General features: G+C 51.1%; 1 protein-coding gene across 1 annotated transcript; it reads left to right on the forward strand.

Moving 5' to 3' along the window:
* Positions 1-61: 61 nt before the first annotated feature.
* On the forward strand, positions 62-23745 carry KLHDC3 (kelch domain containing 3). Its single transcript, XM_086482250.1, has 11 exons — positions 62-101; positions 7113-7348; positions 11097-11273; positions 13540-13655; positions 15014-15085; positions 15306-15519; positions 15810-15896; positions 17129-17237; positions 22331-22404; positions 22817-22895; positions 23114-23745. The coding sequence occupies exons 2-11, from the start codon at positions 7195-7197 to the stop codon at positions 23178-23180; spliced, it is 1149 nt and encodes a 382-aa protein (XP_086338376.1). The 5' UTR covers positions 62-101; positions 7113-7194; the 3' UTR covers positions 23181-23745.
* Positions 23746-25070: the final 1325 nt, after the last annotated feature.

Genomic DNA, 25070 nt, shown 5'->3' on the forward strand with positions numbered 1-25070 from the left:
ACGGCGGTCCCGGGTGGGCGGAGCGGCGCCGGACTACAAGTCCCAGGGAGCGTCGGTGGTGGCTGTCGGAGCGGGGCTGCCGGTTGCTTTCCCGCCGCCAGGTACGGGGTTGGGGCTGAGAGGGACCGGCTGTCGGGGCGCCCATGCCGCTCTCCTGGGGAGCTGGCGGAGCTGTGCTGGGGCCGGCCGCGGCGGGCGGGGAGGCTGGAGGTGCCGCCGAGCCCCTCCGTGAGGGCCGGGGGCGCGGGACCGCCACCCTCCCCAGTTGCCCTCGGCCGCGGGGCGGGCAGGGGAGCGCCCTCGGGCGGCGGTTGGAGGGGTGGGGCGGCCCTGGGGGGGTCGGGGGGGTGAGTGTCAGCCGGCTGATCCCACTCGCCCCCCGCCTTCTGCGGGGGCTGGCGGGTCCCTGCAGGGGAGACCGTTCTCGTGCTCCTCGCCTTGGTGTAACCGCCGCCGGGCCTTCTCCCTCCATCCCCGGGGGCTTGGGCGATTTCAGCCCGTTCACGCTTTCAGCCAGGCTGGGCCACCTTGGTAGGTTTGGGGCTTCACGCCGGGTCCTCCCTGGCCCGTGTGCCGAGGCAGAGCAAGGAGGGACACCGGGGAGCGCTGTGAGGGTCTGGGGGTCGGTGCGACCGCAGGTGCGGAGGAGGAAAACAGCGTGGCTTTGCAGAAAGCGAGAAACTCCACGTTAGCTGCCACCTCGGCTTTCCTGAGCCTGCTCCCTCCCAAGGGCTGCCTGTGGCAGGGCAGAAGCAGCTTGAGAATAGCCAGGGGCCCAGACAGAGTCCTGGCAGGGGGGAGGGGGTCAAGGAGTATCTCCAAAGCTGAGGCGTGCTCTGTAGAGGAGTGGCAGTGGGGTTTGGGAGGCAAGGTGAGGAATGGGAGAAGCCAGCTCAGTAGGTGCAGAATCAGCTGGGCTTCAGGCAAAAGAAACTTAGCGGTGGGACAAATATCTGGGCAAAAATAAGGAGGCAGTGCTGCTGCCTGCAGGTAGGGTCACTGAAAGAAATTTGTGCCTGAGCAGTGTGGTCTGTGATTCCCGTGTCTAACACAAGCTTCCAGATCAGTCTCAGTTAACAAGCTCAGGGGCTGTTCTAGCAACGTCTAGTTTACTGCCGCTGGAATTGTGTTGTGAGTGTCCAAGCTGCTGAATGTGCAAGCTTGCAATTTCACACTGCCTTAGCATAAATAGTCAAAGCATCAGATAAATGTCAAGCATGAGTGAAGAAAGCGGGTGGTTCTCGTGCTATCTCTAACAGTAAGTTGGATGTGCTTGAAATAGAACTGTCTATATGGACTGCTGTGAGCTCGCTGGACTATTTTAAGGGTTACTAAACCTTGTGGCTGGCATCTTTTGGGAAACTGGACTGAGGCAGCCACACGGTAGGATTTGCTCTCCTAAATGACTTTGTAGGGGCAATAGGCTGCTCTGCTTGGGGTGGAGCCGTAATTCTGGGGGTGACAGAGCAAGCCCTTGAAAATCCAGGCCACTTTCTCCTGGGTTTCTCCCCCTTGCTGTGGGAATTGGCTGCAGCAAGGCTAATCTGGGCAGCTTTCAGAAATGGATCTAGGTTTCTTTCTGTGTGTGTAGAGGAATGAGGCAGCCCAGTGAGTGCTCTTTGTGCAAAGAAGTGGATCCAAGGATATATATTTTTGTTATAAGACTATCACCTGGCTGCTGTACTTGGAGATGGTCAATAGCTTTCTATCTTGAATTAAATGTTTTCATAGTTAATTGTAGGTATTTACAATAGAAAGTAGAACAAATAGAACAGCTGAAAAATCTGACTAAAACCCATTATTACCACCCCTACCCCCCATCTATGCCACTTTACTCAAGTCACCACAACAGTTTTGGAAGGTATGCTGGTGAGAAACTGAGTGATTTTCCTGGTGATCTCAGATGGCTATGTGCTGTGCTGGTGGACTCTTCTTAGGTGTAAGCTGGGGAAGTTACGATGAAAGTTGTTTCAGGCATTGTGTGTATCTTCAGACAACAGCACAGCCAGACATTTGGGAGTGTTGTCTATAGGTGCTGTATTTGAAGAATGCAGAGCTGACTTAAAATCTGGTCGTTCCCTTGCTTATCTGTGAAATGCCTCGAGTGAATTGCTGCGCTCCCTTTGCTGGATGTCAGCACTGTTGAAGAACAAGAGCGGTGGTCTGTAGCTATTTCTCTGCTAATAGATTTGTGAGCTTCCACTTGTGGTCAGGTGTCACGCCTGACTGCAGCCACAGAGCCAGTCTGCGGTCACCCCACGGCTGTTGTTGCACCACTTACTCTGGAAGTGCGTACCTGGGTGCTGTGCATGGTCAGTGGAAGGCTTCAGGCATTTTTGTGGGACCACAGCAGGTTATTTTCAGCACTTTTTAATTTTAGCCTCCCTGTGCTTAGTGACACAGGAACAACTCATTGCTACACTCTCTTAATTTCCAGCATCATCAGCATCAGGTACTTCAACAGTAGGTGAAGTGTAACCTGATGTTTAGAAACATTCTTGCTCCTGGCAATTAAGAACAGGACCTACCAGGGTTTCAACTCAAATTTCCCTGTGTTCTCTGTGCTTGACTGTAACTCTGGATAGATTATGCCAGACCAGGGAAATGGGAAGTTGCGAAGATTGCGTGATTGCTACCCGTGTGAGTGCAAAATGGAATTAAAAGATCTGTTAGTTTTCGGAGAGGTGAAGTGGGGAGCTGACACGTGTGTCAGTGAAAGCAAGCAGTGGTTTGGAGAGAAGCACGTGTGCTCTTCTGCAAAGGAGACCCCGAGTGCGTGCGTGCGTATGGTCAGGAGGCTCAGCGCGTCCCTTCCCCAGCTGAGACTGAGACTAGGGGAAGAGAGGCACCCAGAGCTTCCCGATCTGAGGTGAGCAAGTGTATACCAGGCTAACAGAGCATGTGGGAGTGCAGTGTCTTTGGTTTTGTTTCATGCAGAAAATCTCTTCTCTCACCGTACAAGAAACATGTGCTTGTTTTGATGGAGCTTTTTTTTGGTGTCCCTATAAGTATATGGTCATAGTTCCTGGGGTCATTGGGGTACGATTCCAGCTGAACATGCTCAATCAGTCAAAAGAGGTTCCTTGGACCTTCAACCAGCTTCTGCTGTGGGCGCAGATGAACTGCAGAGGCTGCATTAAAAGAGGTGCAGCTCTGGGGAGGAGAGGGATGGTTCAGCAGGATCCAGGGACATATGCACAAATCCATGTAGAAGGCAACCCTCCTCTTACCCTGCTGGCTTTTGGCAGTAGCAATAGCTTCTGTGAATGAAACTAATTCAAGCTTAATTCTTCTGTGGTGTGAAAGCCCGTCCTTTGATCCATGATGAATATTAGTGTCACTAACTGTCCCTTTGGTTTGCGGTGCAGAGTAGAAAAAGCACCTTGTTTGCCTGAGCTTGGACAGGTACCACCTCCTGCAGCCAGTGCCCTCCTGGTTCTCTGGTACAATTTGCCTCTGTCTTATCAATATTTCTGTGTTTTATAGCCTACATACCTGTTGCTGGTGTCCTAAATGAGAAATCACAGAATGTATTTTGCATAACTTAAGATTGTACAGTTGGAGGAAATTGTTAGTAAATAGTTTCATATAGAGTTTGCTGTTCCCCTCTCCCCTCAGCTGTGCCCTGTATAATCTTTAGAGAAATCTAAGGCACACTGCCTAATGTGAAGAGTATTAATGACTCATATTAAGAAGTCCTCACAGGAATGAGGTTGGAAAGTGGTGTATTTTTGTTCTCATTTGTATCATATGAATTATCATTAGAAATCAAAACCTGAATTGGACCTTTACAGCCTGCATAGTTGTAGGACAGAAAATAACTTTTTCTCAAAAAAATGTGTTTAATTCATATTTGCAGTCAGTGCAGAGATGGGAATTTCAGGAGGAAAATTGACTTTGGGACAGAAGATTGCTCTAATGAAAAGATTTCCAAAAAAGGCAGGAGAGGAGAAAGGCTGGAGCTGGACGCAGAAAGCATGGGGAGGAGGGGACAGTCTTCGGGAGACAGGACTGCAGGGCTGTGCAGGGAGGAGAGCAGGGTGGACCTGCGTGTGACTGAAAAGGGGAAAACAAATGCTTGGTGAAGGTGGGAAGACATTGCGACAGTTTTGGGGTAGGGTTGTGGCCAGTGGCAGAAGAGGAAGATAGGGTCTGTCTGGATGTTTTTATTGCAGCGTAGAGAAGAGCACTCTGTTTTGGAAAAACCCTGGCAGCTTGGTAAATCCTGTGTTTTCCTTTGCCTTTTAGTATACAATCCTATATGGATCGCTTCATGCTTCTGATGCTTTTCTTCTCATAAAGCAAACGCGTGTTTCTGCATGCCCTGGGTCTGACGAGTGGCAGCCAGAGGCTGTGCTGGCTAAGCTTTGTGTTTGCTCTGAAGGGGTGTCCCCATGCCGAGCCAAGACAAAGCACAGCCAACTTCAACCCCATCACCCCCACCACTGCCCTGGGCCCGCGTACCACCGCCTGCTTCCTGGGAAGGGCTGATCTCTGGAAAAACCTTTCCCAGTAATTGTAATTGTAGGAAACAACATTGCAATGTTGTTGCTACAACATCAATATCATTTCCTACAGTGTGACTGTCTGGGCCTTGAGCTGTGGCCTGTCAGTTGACGAGATTAACTTCTTAGGTGCAGCCTTAGTTTCCCGTGTTCCTGTGACTAGTCTTAATTATGAAACTGTTCAGGCAGGGTAGCTGGCTCCTGTGGGAGTGAAAGGACCAGCGTCCTGCTCTGGCAGCAGCGTGCCCCTTAGCCCACAGCTCGAGTGAACTCCCAAAGGTGGAGAAGAGTTTTCCCAGGCTTTCTGGCAAAAAAAGGCAAGCAGCTTGGTATGATGCCTGCCTGCTGTCCCAAGCTGCTCTGCTCCTTTACCCTGGGAGGAACCAAGTGGAGAACTTGGAAGTAAGATTCATCCTCTTCATCTTCCAGGATCTGGCACAGTCTGAAGGGTGTTGAAAATACTGACACGGGCGATAAAGTCCAGTTAAGCTCCTTGAGGAATCTCTTACAGAAGCACTTAACCAAGAAGTGATTTCTGAGGAAAATAGTGGTTAGACTTTTCAGTGATAACTCATGACTGAAGCAGGAAACAGATTTAGGTATGTGAAGCCTTCAAAATAGCCTGGAGGGTGACTTTGGTGGTCTCCATGGAAACTCATCTATTCTGTAGCTTTGCGGGGGACTTATACAAGAGCTGCTGCCTGGCTTACAAAAACTATAGTAATTAAAAAAAAAAAATAGATAAAAAAAAACCAAACCAGAAACCAAACCTGCTAGAGCTGGATTTGGGGTGGTTCCAGACACAGAGTGAAGCACGGCCTGCAGCAGAGGGAGGTTATTCCTGGGCCCTTCTGGAGCAGCTCTGCTGGAGAAAACTCAATGTGGCTTTCTGGGTTGCAGACTCCAATTTTTAGGTTACAGTGGTTGCCACAGGAAGACGTGGCTTTGCAGGAGGGACTCGTTAGTCTGCGCTTGTCTGTCACAAGTAAGACTGCAAGATGGTCTCTTTGGACTTTGCACATGTCCCGTCGCTGAAACTTTCAGGTACAGAGCATGCTCTGGCTGCCAGTCTCTATTTTGGGAACAACTTGAAAAAGAAATAACTTTAAAAAGAAACTACTTTTTTTTTTTTTTTTTTTTTTTTTTTTTTTTTTCTCCTGAGATTTAGGAGTTCTGCAATGAGGTGACTGGTTTCTGGATGCCTTTGAACTATCTGTAGTGTGTATGCTGGAGCTGGAAGCCTGAGCTCTGCTCCACGCCAGGAGCTCCCTCTTGGGTGGCATCTCTGACTCTTTCCCCATGAGAGCATGCAGGTGGGCCAGATGCTGCAGTGATCGGGCTGCTGATGGGCTGTACAGGTGCCTGGTTGTGAGCAGTGGTTCCACTTGGCTAAAGGGCGAGGGGAGGCCCATTGGACCAGAGCAGCATGGCACTGCCCCTTCTTGCTGCTCTCCAGCTACTTCAGAAACTTTAAACAGGAGGAAGGTTCTCCTTGTGAAAACTCACTACTTCCCAAAAAGAAAAGGGACAGAGAAAACATATAGAAATTTTTATCCTCATTCTAAGGCATCTAAAAATTCCCTTGCCTTCTGCAAATGCTAAAACTGGGTGTGGGATGGGAGTGCACTGACTGCATCTTCCAAGAAGCTAGAACCAAGCAATGAAAAAGAGTATTTTCTTTAGGCTGTCTGAAACACTGACATTGCTTCTAATGGCTGTTTTTCAGCTGGGGGAAAACTCTTAAAGAATTGAACTGATCTGCTTTTTCAGAAGCACCCGGGAAAGGCTGTGCTCCAGATCCTTAGATCAAAAGGAGAATCTCTGCAAAAATCCGCTGCAGTGACAGAGCTGATCTAAGCCATCTGTTTGAAGTGTGAAGCATATTGGTTTCTTAACTGAGTTATGATATTACAAAATTATCATGGTTATGACTGGATTTGCTGTGGGAGAAAAAGGCCTTATTTTGATCATTAGCGAAGAGCTTTCTCCCCAGACTAGGGAGTTTCTGTTCTCTCGTGTTTAATTAAGCTGGACCCTAGTGCTCAAATCAATGAGTCCAAATGCTAGTGTTGTAGTCCACCCCTGTACTGGGGAGTGTGTTTTATGTGGGGGTGGTTCTTTGGGGTTTTTTTGAGCGTTGGGGTTTTTTTTTAAATATTTTCCTCTGCTGTTTCTCATGACTGCTCCAAAGAGCACGCTCTCTTCCCTCTGTCTCTGTTCTTTTCACCTTCACAGTTGGCTCTCGCTGTGTGTTTTCATTCATGCGGACAAGCTGTTCTGGTGTGTACATGATGTGTACAGCACCAGGGCACAGCCGGGCACACAGCACTTGGCTGCCCTCCCCAAATGTGCCTGGCTTGGGCTGCCTGTACAGCCACCCTGAGGTTTGGGGGTTTTTTGTATGTGAGGGCATCTTTGCTTGCTCTTCCAAGCCTTGCTCAGGTTACCTGCCTTGTGTCTCCTTCCCAAGGGGAGAGTAAAACCATCTCCAGCTGGGAGGCAGATGAGTGAGGATACAGCAATGTGACCTCTGTAGTCGGCACTCAAGGAAGACTGGAAGACTCGTGAGCTGAATTGTGTTATTTTAGCATTCTGTCTCTGTTACAGAGCCAGGTGACATCGTGGTGGCCCAGGAAGCATGCAGCTGTGGCACTGGGGGCCCTGAAGACTGTCTGGCTTGCAGGGAGGAATGCTACGGTGGGCAGTGCACTTGGAAGGTGGGCCACGGAGGGTGAACCACGCAGCTGTGGCCGTCGGGCACAAGGTCTATTCCTTTGGTGGATATTGTTCTGGAGAAGACTATGAGACTCTGCGGCAGATTGACGTCCATGTTTTTAATGCAGGTAAATGTGTCCTTGTGGTGCACAAAGGAGTGGCTTGCTGGGCTTTGTTACTAGTTTTCTTGTACACTCTGTAACGTGCTATCTGACTCTAACTTCCAAAAAACTTATTAGTGTAGATGGGAGCCTCTTCCCTTGTGCAGCCCTATATTTTCAGCTTCAAGGGCAGGGCACAGGGGCTGTAGTTCAGCAGACTGCTGAAATAAGACCTCGCTAGGTGTAACCACATGGCCAATGGCTTTCTTTGTCCTTGTTCTCTGTGAACACTAACTCAACTAGGTGCAAAGAGGCGATATTTAGCTAGCTCAGGTCCCCCATCTAGTTTATAGCGTGACCATGCTCAGCTGCCCCTAGTGTGGAAAGGGTAGGGTGGGAACCAGTGCGTTCAGTTAAGTCTCCAGGTTTAGACTCCTGAGCTGTTTCCCTGGGGTGGCAGCTGACAACCGTTGCCAGCATGATGGAGTCAGTAGGAGCGTGTGGCTAAGATGGAGGCCTTCCCATTTTGGCAGCAGCTATCATGCAGGTTCACAATGTGGCTTAGAAAAGCATCTGGAGCTGGAGCCATTTGTGTAGGGTAGCCAGTATCTGTCAGGAGGCTGAGTTGGAGCCATGACTGTGCTGGGAGAGGCTCTGTTTCTTAATTCAGTGTCCTTTGAACTGAAAAGGTGAGGTCCATGAAGTATTTCCCTATAATTAGGCAGGTGGTTGAAAAACTGCACAGGTGCTTGGATGGGTCCAGCTGAACAGAGATGGAAGCAGAGAACCAATGGCCAGTTTTGCAGACTGGAGAGCATGCTGAACACTCTCCTAACACTCATGTGGCACGTAGATAAAACTAGTTTGTCTGCAAGATGCAGTGAATTCACTCCTCTCCTCTGACTTGTGCAGTAGTTGATAAAGGCATTGCTTACACAGGGCTGCCAAGGTGACCTGCTCACAGTGTAGAGGGGAGTGTAGCTCAGGATCTTGTGAACAGACATTCATCTCTATCCAGAGAGACTGGGAGCTCACACTCAAGATAACTGAGCGTTGTGTCTTGTAAAATGTGCCAGTAGAGCACCGCTCTTATGGTGGAAGCATAATTGCTGTGCCCAAAGGAATGCTCTTGTGTTGCCTTCCTGTCGCAGTCCACTTGGTGGACTCGTGATGGTTTGTTTGCTGTGATCTCGAAGTGCAAAATTAAGGTGACCACGCCAAAGGGGTTTGCTTCAATCAAACAGTGAAACTTTATTGTTTGCCCATAAAGCGGTGTGCAATAGGTAAAGAGGGTGAAAGGAAAGGGAAAAGTAAAGTGAAAAGAGGAAAAGGATTGATAGCTACCACCACGGGTCCAAGGCGCAGCTATGGTCCCAGGTCCAGGCAGCGTCCTGCCGGTCCTAACGATCGTCGTGATCCTTGGTGGGGAAAGCTTCCAAAGTTTGGTTGCTGAGGAGCCATCTTTTATGCCAAGTAGCACCGCTTGCTCCTCCTCTGTATCTCCTTGGCTCCATCGATGCTGATTGGTCTTTCTTGTTAAGTTCTCAGGCTCGTCCCTGGTACTGGAGAACGGCACAGCACTCTTTAGCCAAAACAGAGCCGTCTTGCCTCTGCAAGGCTGCCTCCTTTGGCTGTTATTACCCCTCTCAAGGTTTCTAGAAGGGAGAAGCAGATACCAGCACTCTTATCATTTTGCTGTTTTCTGCCAGATGAAAATTGCTCAGCTCGTGTCCTTGCTCTGTCCAGGGCATGACTGTAATAAAGAATGGCTAACTGGCTTTTAGAAAACTGGCTTTTAGAAAAGAACGGCTGACCAGCCTTTAGAGATAGGGAGGGAGGCCGATTTGTACTAACCGTTGTGCATATATCCATTGCTGACTAACTAACTAACACTTTAAAGATAAGAATGAAGCAGAATCCACCAAGCAAAGGACAGCAGGTGGAATCCTCCAGTCAGACTGTGGGGCTCAAGGAACACAGAAGACTGAGCAGGAGAGATAATCTAGGGAGGGCAGCTAGCAAGAGCTGGTTCTGTGAATTGGAAAAGACCCAGGATGGTACAGGGCATGTGCCACAGGACAAGTTCAGAAGCTCAACCATGAGGAAGACTCGGACCTTCATCCCCAACGACCACCAAGGACCCTCGACAGGGGGTGTAACTTGGGCGGACTGAGGCGGGACTATGGGAGGAACTTATGTTAATGAATTCCTGGAAATAATTAAATAACTCAACCTTTTCTCAGAAATGTAATGAATAAACATGAAAGCTGTAAATATAAGGCAAGAATCCTAACGCTTGGGAGCACACGTATGGAAGGAGCTATTCCCCATGCTGCCCAGTGCTGCAATAAAGAATACCTCCTTAATAACACTGAGTTGTTATTGAGTTTTCTCGGCTTCATAATGACCTTACAAGCCTAGCATTCAGTTCTCAGGATCAGCAACTGCGTCTCAGGCAGGCTGCTGCAGACTCATGTCAAGATGTTAGCCTAACTTTTGGGGTACCTTATTGTCCATATCCCTGATGACAGGGTTGAGACAATGCTGTTTTCGGACCAACTCTTACACTTCCCTTCTTGCCACTCCCAAATATTAGTGTTATGATGCTGTAGGCATCACATGGGAGGTGACGCTGGCTTCCCAAGCCATTGCTCAGCTGGCATTGCCAGGTTCCGGTGCTAAAGCCAAGATACCAGATTTTGAATGATCTCTTTCAGTCTTCCAAAGAGGAAGACTGTATTTTAGGTAGGAAACATCCCATCTAGCTTGACTTCAGCATTGGCTGTGCTTCTTCAGTGCCCTTGCTGCCTCTGGGGTAGACGCTCACCTTTTAAGATGCCTGACCCTTTCCCTATGTTAGTACTTCAGGGAAACTGCAGACTGTTTTCTGCTATATTTTGTGTTATCTCTGTGTTAAAAACAGAACTGGAGGCTGTATGTGTGGTAGAGCTAGGATGTCTGGGCACTGTTGTGGAATGGCCATGTAATGGCCATGTAACACTTGCTGTGACTCTTGCACTGCCATTAAACCCTGTAATACTTGTTGACTGCTCTGGCTACTGCTGAACATGACATACAGGCTGCCAGGAAGGAGAACCTGTAATCACAAGGAACTCCTATTAGTAATGTAAGGTTAGCAGGGAGAACTCAGGTATGGATGTGGGGGTAAAGGAGACAGACACCTGTCTCATCTAAAGCTTAAAAAGCAAATGCAAACAAATCCTCTTCCTACAAAGCTGCTACATTGTTTTATTTAAATGGCACTAGTGCAAGTCTAGATGATGCCTTCAGGTGTGTTCTCTTGCATGCAGTGAATTGTTTCTGTGCTGCCCATTCTTACAGCTTTGAGTCTCTTAAAAAATGACACTAGCCTGAGGTGGTGTTTGCATTCATTATCACCTGTGCACTTTTTCCTGTTTGTTTTTGTTGTGTTTTTTTTTTTTTTTGTGGGTGTGTATGTGTGCTGTGCCTTCCCTCACAGTCTAGGATGAGCTAGAATGGAAACCTCTTTGGTGTAATTGATGAAGAATGGAGCCTACTTCTGTCCAGAATCCTCTGGTCCTCCAGTGCTTCCTCCAGTCTTGCCTGTGACGGGGGCCTTTGGAAAACTGTGCCGCTGTATTCCTTAACTAGCCACTACTGAGGGCCAGACACAGCTTTGTCTTTACTAGTCTGCTTCTGCACCTTGTCATAGGGGGAAAAAGCACCATGCAGAGTGGGTTGTGACCTGTGAACACACTTAGCATTTGACATGGGCTCAAACTTGTGCTTTCAGTGTCTCTGCGCTGGATCAAGCTGCCTCCAGTGTGGACAAACAGCCGAGACCATGTGAGAGAGGTGCCCTACATGAGGTATGGGCACTCAGCAGTGCTCATAGATGACACCGTCTACATATGGGGTGGTCGCAACGACACTGAGGGAGCCTGCAACGTGCTCTATGCCTTTGATGTCAGTAAGTTCCAGCTTCTCACTCTTCCTTGTCACAACTGCTCTTGATGAGAGCTTCTCTCTGCCCCACCACACTGCTCCCCAACTTGTTTTCCTGTCCCTCAGTTTCTCTACAAAGTGACAGTCTGGAGGAAATGGTGCAAATGGGGAATTGGTGTTTCTGGCTGTTTCAGCAGGTTTAGAAGGAGAGTGGGGCAGCCAGTGTGTCTGCACACTTGACTCTCTGTAAAAGCCTTTGAACAGAGATTACTGAGCTTATCTAATAGTCAAACTGGTTTTAATTTTTCTGTCAGCTTCGTGTGCTCTCTCTGATAGTAACTATAACTGAAGCATTCTGTGTGATGTATTATTCCTTAACTGTGGCTGTAGGTTGCAGCAAGAAGGGGCTAGAGCTCTCAAGGATTGTGGTTACTCTCCAGCATGGTCCTTGTTTCTGAAACCAGGAAGGAGAGTGAGGAATAAAACACAGAAGTAGTCAGGGACAGGATGGAAAAATAAGGGAAGCCATGAGTCAGGTTAGATAAAGCTGAAACATAAACTCCTGAGCCTTTCAGCTGGCTTCTCCATAGTGCTGCTGGAGCACCTGGGGAGAATTGGCATCACCAGGAACTGGGTGGACAGGAGGATCAGGAAAGGAAGGGAGTATGTCTGGTTTCTGGAGGCAAGTCCATCTAAATACTGACCAGTAAGTGGCTTGCTGGACTTGCAAGGAAACTGCTTGCTCTGGTGCTTGGTCATGGGTTCCCCTCTTTGCCAGGAAATGTCTCACACCTTAGACCTGCTCTCTGGGCACATGGTTTCCCACTTTCCCTGACACATGCAGCTAGGAAGCCACCGGTAAACCTCTGCCTGCGCAGAGGCCTTGTAGTTGGAGCCGCTTCATCTCCGTACCAACTTCAGTGTTTTAGCATTAAGTCAAAATTAACGGAAAGGCCAGACTTTAGTCCTGGTCCAAACCCCCCATAGCTGGCTTTATATGCTACGCCTGTCCCCTGCCAACCCTGGAAAGTGAGGCTGGCAGTCACAGTCCCAGGTCTGTGGTGTAAGTTCCATGGCAGGAGCTATCAGGCTGGATAAAGTCCTGGCTGAGTGCAGTTTTGTCCCCTGGGCTGCTGAGTAGATCACCAGTCAAGGTCTTTTCCATCTCTAATTTGACGTGTTGTGCCTGGGTGAGCTCTTGCTGTTACTGTGCGACTGGGCTTGGAAGCAGCCCCATGAACGAAAGGAACTTGATAGCCGCAGCATCTTTCTGACTAGAGGCTGCCCAGGGATTCTGTTGACCTTGCAAGACCCTTTGCGTGGTTCCAGCTGGAGCCTATGTGGATAGTTGTGGCCACAGGCCGAGTTCAGAGAAGTTATCCTCGTGAAGAACGTTGCTTTAGCTCCAATGTTACCGCTTCCTGAAATAAGCACTGCTCTTGGCAGCTTGCAGCAGCTAGGGAGGGTGGGGGGAATGTCTCCTGCTGCCTCGAGGCTTATCTGTGCCTCTCTGGGCCATTGGGACAGGTGCTTGTTTGTGCTTGGCAGTGAGTCGCTGGCTTGGCTCCATGCTGCCCTGGCATGGAGAACAGCTCTGGCTGGATTTAAAGTCCTCCCCTAAATCAAGCCAGCCTCTGGCACGTGCAGGCTAAGGGGCTGAACCTGGCTGGTGCAGACTCACGGGGAGCAGTGCGAAGGGAACAGTAAAGGGTGGAGAGTGAGGAAGACTCCCCTTGAAGAGGGGATGAGAGTGTGACAAAAGGAGCAGATAAGATAGGGACAGCTGCGCTGCAGAGGTGGGGATGTGTACAGTAGCTCTGTTGACACAGTGAGCTTGTGGTTAAGTGACTTCTGCCTGGATTTGAGAGTGCTGTTTTTCCTCAGTCAATTAGCAGCATCTCCATGCTGTGAGGTCAGTTGAGCCACTTAGCATCATTGTAACTGAAACTGTAAATGCAGAGTTGATAAGTGACTCACAAGTAGGCTTTGCAAGAGATTCAATAAAAATAACATCGCTCAAGCAATGCTTTACTACTCACACTTAAAACGTGAGCTGTTTGTGAGGTGGGGCAGAGTCAGCGGTCGTGCCCAGGAGCTGAGACCTCTGTTACCATGCCCCTCTGTGCAGGCTCAGGCAGGTAGCCTTGCCTGAAAAAGCTTTCCTCTTCAGAAAAGCAGGTACTGTGTGTGAAAGAAGGATTTCTGGGTTAGAAACGACGAACAGTAGTAAAGAGCCATCCCATCCCAACATCTACTGTATTTTCTTAGCGTTGCCTCCTGGTTTGTTTCAGACACGCACAAGTGGTTCACGCCAAAGGTGTCTGGAATGGTCCCAGGAGCAAGAGATGGGCACTCAGCTTGTGTCCTGGCAAAAAGCATGTTTATCTTTGGAGGCTATGAACAGCTGGTGAGTAGTCTTTGTAACTGTTATTTGGCTGTCCCTTAGGAAAGAGGGTATTCCTACCCAGGTCACTGGTAGAAGCAGGATACAGGGGCATATTTGTATCCATAGTTGCTTTCATTTTATAACTCAGGAAAGTTATGGCATTAATTACCCAGGTTATGCTTATTGTTTTGTGGAGAATGTGGTTAGGAAAGTAGGCCTGAAAAAATGGTGGATTTTTTTTCTTCCCCAAAACACACAGAAATATAGAGGTAAAAATAGAAATATTTTTTAATATATTTTTTTCTGGCTCATTTCTCAGCCAAATTAGATAGATAAATACATAACATTTTTTAATAAATATATATTGATCTACATTTATTTTAAACTGTCTGAGAAGTGAGCCAGAAAAATCACTTTCTGATGTCTGCAGTGTTGCTGTGAGATTTTGTCCTAATCTGGTGCACGTTCCCTGTATTCTGTACCTGCTCCCATGTCTTGCTGGTCCCCTCCAGCAAACACTTGCTTGCCCTCCCGTTAAGAATACCTTCAGCTGAAGGTCATCCTGCACTAGCTATCAGTGTGCCTAATGCTCCTTTGAGCAAATCCTTATGCTCTGATCTTAAGAAGTGGGTAAATATAATTTCAGCCTATCACCAGGCTCCAGAAAAGCTGTGCAAAGTCACATCTGTTATTTGGAAGAAAGCTGGTGTACTGTTACAGCAGTCCCTGGGTTCTTCCCTCTCTTCGAAGGACAATAGCGTGCCAAAGCCATGATCTTGATTACAGCAGCAGGAGCTGTTCAAATGTGGCTTGTTTTTAACCAAGACCAAAAAAGCCTGTAGTTGTCTTGCTGCTGTCTCCCCTGTCTGGAGGAGCAGGAGTCTGTGCTGTTCCTGTGAACGCAGGCTCTTCCAGGCAGCTAGCTGCAGATGACTTTTGTGGGATCCTCAGAAGTATTTGTTCCTGGATGTTTAGCTTCCTAGAAGTAATCTTAGCGTCCACTTCTCATCAGGTGGCCTTAGTGAGCCAGTTTGACTGTCCCATTAGTGCCCCTTTCTTCTGTCACTGCATGGGGTGGAGGCAGGGTTCTGCTGTGACTGTACATATTGTGTGCAGGAGAGCCTTGGGGGGAGGAACTGAGCACCAAATAAATGGGAAAGCTGTGGAGAGAGACAGGACACCTTTGAAGAAAAATGGGCTTTACCTCCCTCCTGTTGAGTGTTCTGCCTACCCTGATGTTCTGGAGCAAGCACCATGTCTCTCAGGAAGTACTGATTCCAAAGGGATGCTCCAGGTCTGTAGGACAGTGTCCTTCCTGGGGCCAGATGTGACTAGGCTTCTCAGTGCCTTTGTGACCAGGCTGCCCTGCTGTCTTCCAGGCTGACTGCTTTTCAAACGATATCCATAAACTGGACACCACAAACATGATGTGGACCTTAATCTCTGCCAAGGTCAGTGTCTGCTTTTCTCTTGGGTTTGCGGAGGATGTCTTGTATCTGCTGTTCTCTGGGGTAGCTGCGCACTTTGTCTCACAGCTTCTGTCTGGTGTGGCTGGGGTCTACAGGAGGGGAAGTTCTCTAGGAGAAGGCAGCCACCCCAACTTCCCCGTAAGGATGTGTCATCTCCCTGGGTAATCTGCATTCCTTCTCTTGTTTTACTCTGTCCCTGCAGGGTACGCCAGCTCGCTGGAGAGACTTCCACTCAGCTACCATCATTGGAACAAAGATGTATGTATTTGGTGGCAGAGCTGATCGTTTTGGGCCATTTCACTCCAACAATGAGATCTACTGTAACCGCATTAAAGTATTTGATACAGAAACAAACTCCTGGCTGGACTCCCCTCCAACTCCAGTGCTCCCTGAAGGCCGGCGGAGCCATTCAGCATGTGAGTGTGGGTCTGCTGAGAAAGGAGGACAGTGGAAGGAAATTCCTGCCTGCCTCAGAATTGTCTGGTCCACTGGGTGGACATGCGGGTTAGCGAGGGGTGTGCAAAGCCTGGCTTCTGTGGAAAGCTGCTGCCCCCCGAAAAGCCTTGTGCGTAGCCCTGCACACAAAGGTGATGTAAGTGAAGGCGGATAACCAGCGCCACTTTGCTTTGTGTTTGATGCTGGGACAGGGACCTGCTGGGCTCCACCTTGGGGCTAGCACACTGATGTCTATGCTTACTCCCCACAGTCAGCTACAATGGGGAGCTATATGTATTTGGTGGCTACAACGCGCGCCTGAACAGACACTTCCATGACCTTTGGAAATTCAATCCAGGTATTTATGCTTTTAACTTGTTGCAGTGATGGTACTTAAGGCCTTCAAGTGTGTAAGTGCTCAGATGAGCATGCTCTCCAAGGGCTAGGAACCTGCCTGGGAGGAAATTGCTCTTCTGACAGCATTGACAGGAGCTTGCTACCGTGCTTAGGACGCCTGTTCCTCCTCAGACTGTCTCCAAATCTCAATTAGAAAATGGAAAACGAAGTATTGCTGAAAGACACAGCTAATCGAAGGGTGGTTGGCAAAACTCTGTCTTGTCCTGAAATAAGCAGAAGTGCTGTCAGAAAAGAAGATGGGGGAAGCAATGGGGTTAGGGTAGTGACAAACCATAGCTGGGGAAACAGCTCAACTTGAGCTGCAGGATCACCATACCACACTCTCTTGGTACCAGATCAAACTGTGCAGCAGAAGGGGTGGTTGTTCAGCTGGTACCCTGAACATCAGTCAACTGTGAGCCGTGTTGGGGTCCTCAGGTATTTTTCGCAGTCCATTGGACTGATTGTGTTTGCTAATTGCTTTGTAAAGTTACCTGAGAGCAGCCAACTGCCTGCTCCCCAAGCTGATCTGCGAGCTAGTGTGAGAGCTCCTGAAGGTTTCAGTGCTGTGCATTAGTGATTAATCACCCCCCAGCATCCTTGCCACAAAGAGCAGCAAGCACAAAGGCTGCTGCTGTCTTCTCCACCTGGTTCAGTTCCCTACGCTCCCCTCCCACAACCAAGCTGTCCCATCAGCCTCCTCTCTGCGAGGATGCTTGCGTTCACAGTGGCTGCCAGCAGATGGAGCTGGTTCCTGCGTCTCCCTCCGGATCTGGACCGCGGCAGGCTGCTGGGGAAAGGAGCCTGCCTGCCCGCCTGCCCGCCTGCCTGCCTGCCCGCCTGCCTGCCCGCCCCCGGAGCTCTGCGCTGTACGGCTCCCTGGGATGTCCGACCTACTGCCCTGGCAGCCTGCGGCTCCTGGCGCTCGACCTGCGTCTCCCGCCTCAGCAGGCAGAGCTCTAGGGCTGTGCCTGGCATCTAAGCGACACTTTAGTAACAACCTCACAGAAGGGCATAATTTTCTGCTGACGAGGAGCGGAGGTTGACAGAGAGGGCGGATGTTGGCTAGTTGTCTGTGGGGCAGTGGGCCTCCGGTTTTGCTGTGATGTCTTTAAATCCATAACCTTGGACCTTTAAATCCAGGTCTTGGCCAGGCTCTTGTGACAAGCTGGTGTACTCTTTTCTGCTCCTTAGTTTCTCTTTCTTGGAGGAAGATTGAGCCCAAGGGGAAAGGCCCATGTCCTCGACGTCGACAGTGCTGCTGCAGAGTCGGGGACAAAATCATTCTCTTTGGAGGCACCAGGTGAGTTGTGTGGGGTGGCTCTGTGAGAGGGTTTGCCATTCCCTTCAGCACAGTGTCCCTCCATGCTCTGTCCCATGCTGTAGTCAGATGCGCTTCAGAGGCACATGGCAACTGTCCATCTACCGTACAAGTGTAAGAAAACGTGGGCTCCTGGAAAAAGACCAAGGAGGAGACTGAAGATGTCACCTAAGCTTGTAAAGCATCTTGTGACAAGCCTTCTTGTACAAGTAGAGGCAGAAGAATGTAACATGCTGTTCAGGAGGGGTTGTGCTTTCTTGTGTGAAAGAGGTGGTGGAAAGTGGGGAGGAGATCCTGCCATCAGAAGGACAAGTATCCTAGTCTGCTGTGCTGTAGCAGACCTCAGACTGACTTATCCTTTCCTACATGCTGCCCTGCTTCTCCCACCAGTCTCTTTCTTTCATTGGCAAGTGTGGTGTCTGCCAAGATGCAGTGGGATGTTGGCTCAGCTGGGAGCTGTTTGAGGAGCCCATACACGTGACAAGGCATCATTCCCATCTGTGCCAGTGTTCCTTGGCAAAGCTTCCATTCACAAAAGGGACCTGGTGTTAAGGATTTAGCTGTCAAACACTGGAAGTGATACTGAGGGTGCAGGGCAGCTGGATGTGGCCAAGAGCCTTAACAGCTGCTAGAAGAAAGGAAGTGGCCCATCACCAGGACACACTCTATGCTGTCTGGAATGACAAATTGCAGCACTGGAGCAAAGGCCTGTTTGCCAGCATCTACCTTGCAGAGACATCTGAAAGGGTTTCAGTCCTCCACATGGTTTAGAAAGCTTTAGGGCTTTCTCTAGGACCCTGGCAGTGGCTTTTTGGGGATACTTCTGAAGATAGGTTGGGGCAGAGGACAAGGCAAGACAGGGCAGGTTCTGCTCATGGGCTGACCGTACCAGTGTGCGACAGAGTTAAGGGCCCTCAGGCCCCAGGAGTGCTGGGAGCGTGTATTTAGTTGTAGGATGTCTGTGTGTGTGTGAGGGAGTGCTTAGTGCAGGTGACGTATGCAGAGGTGCTGAGCTTATCCAGTCTCCTCAACAGATATTGGGTGCTGCTCTGTACAGTAGAAGGCTTTGTAGGGCTTGATGGCAGTTTTGTATGCTCAGATGCTGTGTTGATTTGTGTTACAGCAGCCACTGAACTCTGGTGTTAAACCTAGGCAATCCTAGGAAATGCTGGCAAATCCATGACAAATTTGACACCAGCTTTTTGGAGTCTGGTCTGCCTCTGCCAGGCAACAGAACAGGACCTTGTCTTCTCCAACAAATGACTTCAGTATTCAGCTTGTTCCCTAATCCAGGCTCAACCCCAATGCAGGCCAGTTCATCAGGATTAGTTTGGGATAGGAAGAGCTGCTGGCAGCCAGGAATGCATCCTGCTTGGACTGGAGGAAGGGTCTTGCAGGCTGGGGAAGGGGGAGACGGGAGTGGGGTCTGTGCTCGCTTCCTGCCGCAGTTATCAGGTGTATTCTGGAGCTGCCTGGCAAGATAAGAAGTTTTGCAGGAAGTTGTTGTAATGGAGAACTCCCTGTGGTCTGCCTCCTGACCTGTGCTCCCTGCCCGGGAAGGGGGAGGGGGAGCGCGGGGGTCCGGCAGGGTTCCTTGGAGTGTGAGCCAGCAGGCTCAGCTTGCGAGGCAGCAGCACGGGGGGATGGGCAGGCAAAACCGCTTTGTGTCCATCTTCCCCTACAGGATTCACATATGCTGTGGACTGTTCAAGAGGCACCTCTTCAGGGTGCCTGCTCCTGTGGCATCGAAATGCTTAGCTGCTTTTGTAGTCCTGCCCAGAGCCTGGTCTTTTTGCCCCAGCTGTGGTCTCCCACCGGCCAGCAGCAATCCTGTCACTTGTGTCCCGTTTAAGTGACCAGAAGTCACGTAGCACTAAGCTTAGTGTTCCTGTTGGCTGTGTCACAGTTGTGTCCCTGCACTGGTTCCCTCCCAAACTCACCGGTACTTCAGCATGCAAAGACCATCCACAAGGGAGAACGACTGGGAGAGGGAATGCTGTAAAACAGTTTAGCTGAACAGATGCTGATCCACGTTTGGCTTGAGGCTGTGTTTTCCCTGACAAGGCTTAGAAATGCCTGGCTCTGGTGAGGGAATAGGGGCTGTCACTGAGTGGTTGGTGCAGGGCCCAAGAGCATTCGCCAACATGCTGAGTTGGTGCGCAGCTGAAACAAACAGTTTTGCTGGGCTATGGCTTGCAAAGGGGTTTGCTATACCCTGCTGTCTGGCAATCATGGCTCTCCTAGTCTTGAACTCCAGGCTTTCCCTAGCTGCTTGCAGTTCGGTGATTAAAACCGCAGACGTGGTGCCTGCTGGCTTTCCTTTGAAAGATAAGAGATGGTCTAGGGTTTCCTGTGACGTGGATATGAGATTAGATTGTGGCGTGGTGAGCACACAGGGGTGGAATTAAAGGGGCTCTCGTCTGTATCCGGGCAGATGGGACCCATCAACAACAGGTCTTCTCTGCCAGCAGTGAGCTGTGCCCTGCAGTTTGTGCTGGGGTTCGGGAACCTGGGGGGGCAGGTACTATCTCCTGTCCTGTGAGATATGGGTCATAGATGGGCGGCAAGTGACACTGCAGTGAGAGGTCAGTGCGTGAGGTCCCACTTTAGTAGTGAGGACACGCTAAATTGCCTTGTCACAAAGCAAAGCAGCACTTAAAACACCTTTCCTTTCTTTCAAACATCAGCCGTGGGAGTGCTTTCCTCTGGTCCAAGCACTACTGTTCCAGCACAGGCCGGTCTCTGTGCTAGCAGATGCAGTGACCAGTCTCTCAGGTGCTTTGGCTGTTCCATCAAGACTGCAGAGGCAGGAAACCATGGGTGAGGCTGGCTGTTCCCTAGAGATGCCTGAAGTCGTAGCTCCTCACTAGCATTCCAGGACCGACATCAGATGGGAGTATCAGGAAATTTGGATTGGTTTAAAATGGGTGCTGCACTCATCGGTGCCTGACACATGCTCAGCTACAGTCTTCTGAAATGCCATCCCTGTTTCTGCACAACCAGGGAGCTGTGGCTGGGGCCCACAGTGATTTCTGAGTCAGTCTGAGAAATGTCTGTGCTTGCCCTGCCATGCAGGTGTTTCCTAGCTGCTTTCTCTACGCATCTCTTACAGTATCTCAATGGCTGTGCTGAAATAATTGCAGTACATCATAGCCACACGAGAACTGGAGCGATGAACCATGTGTGGCTGGGCAGAATCTGTTTCAAAACTTGTGCTTGGCACACAACTTCAGCTCGTGCAGCAGAACCCAAAAGCAGTCCAGCTGCTGGCCTAATCAGAGGAACGCAAGCTGATAAAACAGAATGTTTTCATGGCTGCAGGTTGCTAACCTGTGGGCTTTTGCTGAAGAGTTCATGCTAATGCAGCAGGTACATGTCAGCTCTTTGCCTGCAATAGTTACACTAAGCCAGGTGAAGACCTCAGCATCTGCTTCAGGTGCTTATTCTCTGCTGCTGCCTTTGCTTCTCTGTAGAAAAAGTTGAACTTCTGCAAAGCACCTTCCATATTGTCCTCAGAGAAAGCAGTTTGGCTTATTGCACTCCAGCCCACGGCAGTGCTGGGGCAGTGTGGTACAGTGCATGCTGCCTCTGTCCCCAGCCACATCAGTGCTCCCGGGAGCTTAGAGGCCGGAGAATCTAGCTGACAGGTTTCCATGGCGTGACTCATGAGTAACACAGGGCGTGTGGCAGTCTGCAGGTGTTTCTTGCAGCCCTGGGAAGCTAGAGCTGAGGTGAGCAGGGAGAGCACAGCAGTGTTCCCTGCACCACATGGCTCCTTTTGTTGCTTCTCCAGGTTGCTGAAAATTTGGGTGACCGCTAGCTGTTTGCTGAGTCTGCCACCGTATCTGGAGATAGGTTGTGGCTCCCGTGATCTGTGGCCCTCCAGCACAACTAGAGAGCCTTGCAAAAAGTCCTCTTGGGTCTCCAGCTTATCTCGCCTGTCTCACTGGGGACATCAACACAGATTTTTGAACTTTTTGCTGTGCCATTGTCTGATTCTTCCTAGATCAGGTGCCTGTCACCTGTGATATTCTCCCAGATCCTTGTACTTCCCACTGTATGCCTCCCCTGGACAGTGAAGTGAAGCTGGGCTGAGATCTGTAAAAAGACATGGTGTGGGCTGTGTCATGCTGCCCCATGTGGTGTTTGGGGCCAGGTGGGGATGGGCTGACCCCTGCCTGCCCAGGCAGTTTGATCTGTATATGTTTCCTAACATGTTACTAAAGCAGCCTTCTGTGCTACAGCACTGCTGTGAAGCTGGTTAGTCTCCACCAGCGTGCTGGGTTCTCCAGATGATGCCAGCCTATCTGACCCTGCCTGCTGTGGGGCCTGTTTATCACACAGAGTGGGACAGATGCTCGTGCAAGCATGCCTGCCTGCCTGCCTTCAGGAGCTGCTGTAACATCCCTTCTTCAGCCAGCTTAGTTATCCTCAGCCTCGTCCCAGCGCTCAGCTTTGCTTCTCTGAGTGGAGCTCTTTGGAGGATTGAATCCCCTGAAATTGCCAAACAAATAGAGCCCTGAAACAAGCCTCAGCTCTGGAGGTAGCTGTTTGCCAGCACCTTCCTCATGCCCTGAGGGTGGGTGCCACGTTTCTGGGGGAAGCCCCAGGGTTGCTCAGTGATACAAGAGCAGTTTGGGAGGAATACGAAACCAGCCAGAGACTGGTCAATGTACAAGAAGGGAAAGGAATGTTCCCTGCAGAGTGGGACCTGTGTTTGGAGGTGCAGCAAAGTAACAGAAGCAGGTGAAGGGAAGGCTCGCAGCTGGAGTCATTGTGGTCACCCGTGAGAAGGAGGCAGCTCCCCCATTGCTTGCTATGGCTTGCAGGGGAGACGATGTATGTTTCTGCTCCCTGGCTCTGCAGCTCCACCTACTCTGCAAGGAGCTGGGAGAGTGATGGCTTTGGGTGCTGCTGGGGTGAGCAGAGGGACAGGAGGCATCAGAGGGACCCTGCACAGGGCAGGCAGGCCAGGAACAGTCCTGGACTTGCTCAGCCTTTGGGTAGCCCAAGGGACCATAACTGGTGTACAAGTGTTACGGCACTGATTGACATGCTTTGCTTGGCTTCCGCAGCCCGTCTCCAGAGGAGGGAATGGGTGATGAATTCGACCTGATGGATCACTCGGATCTCTACATCCTCGACTTCAGTACGTGAGCACTCCCTGCCCAGCTTGTGCCTTTCCCCACAAGGTGCCCTGTGAGCAGGCCCTGCTGTGAAGCACCGTACTGTGTCCTACATGGCTCCGGGTGCCTGCCTGTCCGAGTCAGGCAGCTGTCTCTGGCTGCTGGGCATGGCTTAAGGCGGACCAGTCAGAGATGCAGCTGTGCTTGCAGGCCTGAGCTGTGCCCATGGCTCTTCATGCGCTCCTTCACACAGACTTCCTGTGGGAGCACAGAAAGCTGCTCCAGCCTGGCCCTGGTGTGCACCCTGTCCCGTCCCTCAGAGGGGGGTGCTCTGCCCTGTTTCCTCTGGCACTGATTGCACGATGCCTGGACACCCGCCCCCCCCCTCCAGTGTCCAGACCAGGACTGCTGTGGCTAACTGCCCTCTTTCTGCAGGCCCTAGTCTAAAGACGCTGTGTAAGCTAGCAGTGATTCAGTACAGCCTGGACCAGTCCTGCCTTCCTCACGACATCAGGTACTGCATGCCTTGCTGGGAGGTCGCTCCAGGGGTGCTCCCTGTCCTTGGGGTGCTTCAGCCCTGGCTGAGGGCTGCTCGGGGCCCTCCTTGGCGCTGTGCAGCTTCAGGGCAGGCTGGGTGGAAACCACAGCTGAGGCTGGTGTGCGGCAGAGCTGCTCCAGCCCTGGGCGCTGTGTTCGTGCTTTCTCTCAGTGTATCCCGTCGGTGTCTTACAGATGGGAGCTCTCGGCCATGACAACAAACAGCACCATCAGCCGCCCTATCGTCTCTTCCCAGGGCTGACGCCAGCTCATCAGTCTACCAACCTGCCCTCGCCCCTCCACACACTGACCTCTTCTTGCTCCACTGCCTGCATGAGTTTTTAGCCCTTTCAAGCAAGGAACACATGAGCTCAGTTTGTCTCGCCCTAGCCAGGCCTCCCTCTGCCCTTGTAACACTTTGGGCAGCACAAGTGTGCAGGCAGAGTGGGCCACCAGGGAAGAAATCAGCTTGCCCCAGCAGCACAACTGTGACACCCCCCCTCCTTGCTGATGGCTCCAGCATCTCCTGCCTTCCTTCCCCTTGCCGGTGGAGCTGCAGCTGTGCTGGCCTGGTCCCCAGCCACTTTCCAAGGGCCTGAATCAACTCTGACCACCAGCCATGGCCCTGGGGTTGGCCTTGGGCTACGAACTGTTCCTGCATTGCCTCAAGAGAGCAGGGACTCCACGCCTGCACCTGCCAGCGCTGACCAGCTTCCTGGCAGTGGATGGCTGAGCCTGACGTGGGCGCCTGGGCCCAGCTGGACTTTCTGCCCCAGCTCCCATTGTAAAACAGCAACTGAGGGGAGTTTTATAAATGCTGAGGCAGATGTGGTTTCTGCTGCTCTGTGTGTCCTAGCAGGAGGGGAGGGGTGGGGGAGAGAAGGTGTGGGAGGGGAGAGACTGAACCAGGTGCTTTCCACCATAGCTGCAGGCCACCAAGGGCTTGTGGCAGCTGTGGGTTGTGGCTGGTGTGAGCCACAGCCCTGGCTGGGGTGGGAGAAGGGGAGCTGGGCCCCACACAGCAGCACTGCCCTGGTGTGCCTGCCTCCTGCCCGGGGCTGCGCTGCCCTGCCCTGCAAGAGGGCAGGGAGGAAGATGGTTTGTGTGTCCTGGGCTGCACTGCCTCAAGAAGGTGGGTGCCCCACAGCTCCCTGCCCCAGGGAGGGAGGTGGGGGGCTGTCTGGGGTAGCCTTCCTGGGTGGCACAGCGGGCTGTGCCCCAGCCCCTTCCTGTGGCGTTGAGGTATCTGATGTGAAGAGGAGCTCTAGCAGCAGCTGTAGCCAAGCTAATGCAAGCAAAGCTAGGGAAGTGCTCAGGGTGTTCACTGGGATGTAATGTCAGGGCAGCTGAGAGATTGGTGGTGTCTGTGCACTGGGAACGGGTGGCAGAGGGCCCAGGCTGTCTCCCCTGCCCTGAGGGCTGGCATGTAGCCAGGGTCAAGTGCTGCTCATCCAGCAGCGAGGTTGCAGAGGTGTCTGGGCTCCTCAGCCTGTGGGAGGTGGCCTTGTGGGTGCAATGGAGCAGCCTGGAGTGGCATGAAAGCAGTGAAAACCCTGTGGCAAGAGAACAGAAGGCACCAAAATTGCATCAAGAGCTTGTTCTTCACATACTGGCAGCACCTCACTGTGGTGGGTGATGAGCATCAATGTCAGGGCTGGAGCCTGAAGCGAGCCAGGGTGTGCTGACAGCACATCTGACTCAGGAAGAGCACCCCTAGCCTGGGCTCCCCCTTTGTGGTCCTTGGCACCTGCAGGTTACCTGTGAGGGCTGGGTGGGCATCTCCCATGCATTGTCCAGCAGCTCCAGCCCCCCTGCTCAAGCAACTGCCTCAGACACAGGCTGTCTCTCAAGCTATGCCATGAAATGTTGGAGTTTTTTGCCATGGCATCCCCTTCCCCAGCACTGAGGCATCAGGCCTACTCTCCTTGTAGGGTGCCAGGCACCAGGAACCATCCGCAGACCACCCAGGCTCACTGCCCTGGGCAGGATGGTGCTGAGCACGGGCTGCTCAAGGTGGTCCTGGCTCTGGCCATGAGTGGCTGTCACTGGGGCTTCTCTGGGGAGAATCAGAATCTCTGGGACATTGAGTGAAGACAACAGGCCCTAGAAAGGCTCGGTGCCCCATGCCAGCTGCCTCTAGGAGAGCAAACCT

This window comes from Leptosomus discolor, chromosome 2, assembly GCF_034619465.1.
Source record: "Leptosomus discolor isolate bLepDis1 chromosome 2, bLepDis1.hap2, whole genome shotgun sequence".
Taxonomy (NCBI): Eukaryota; Metazoa; Chordata; class Aves; order Leptosomiformes; family Leptosomidae; genus Leptosomus; species Leptosomus discolor.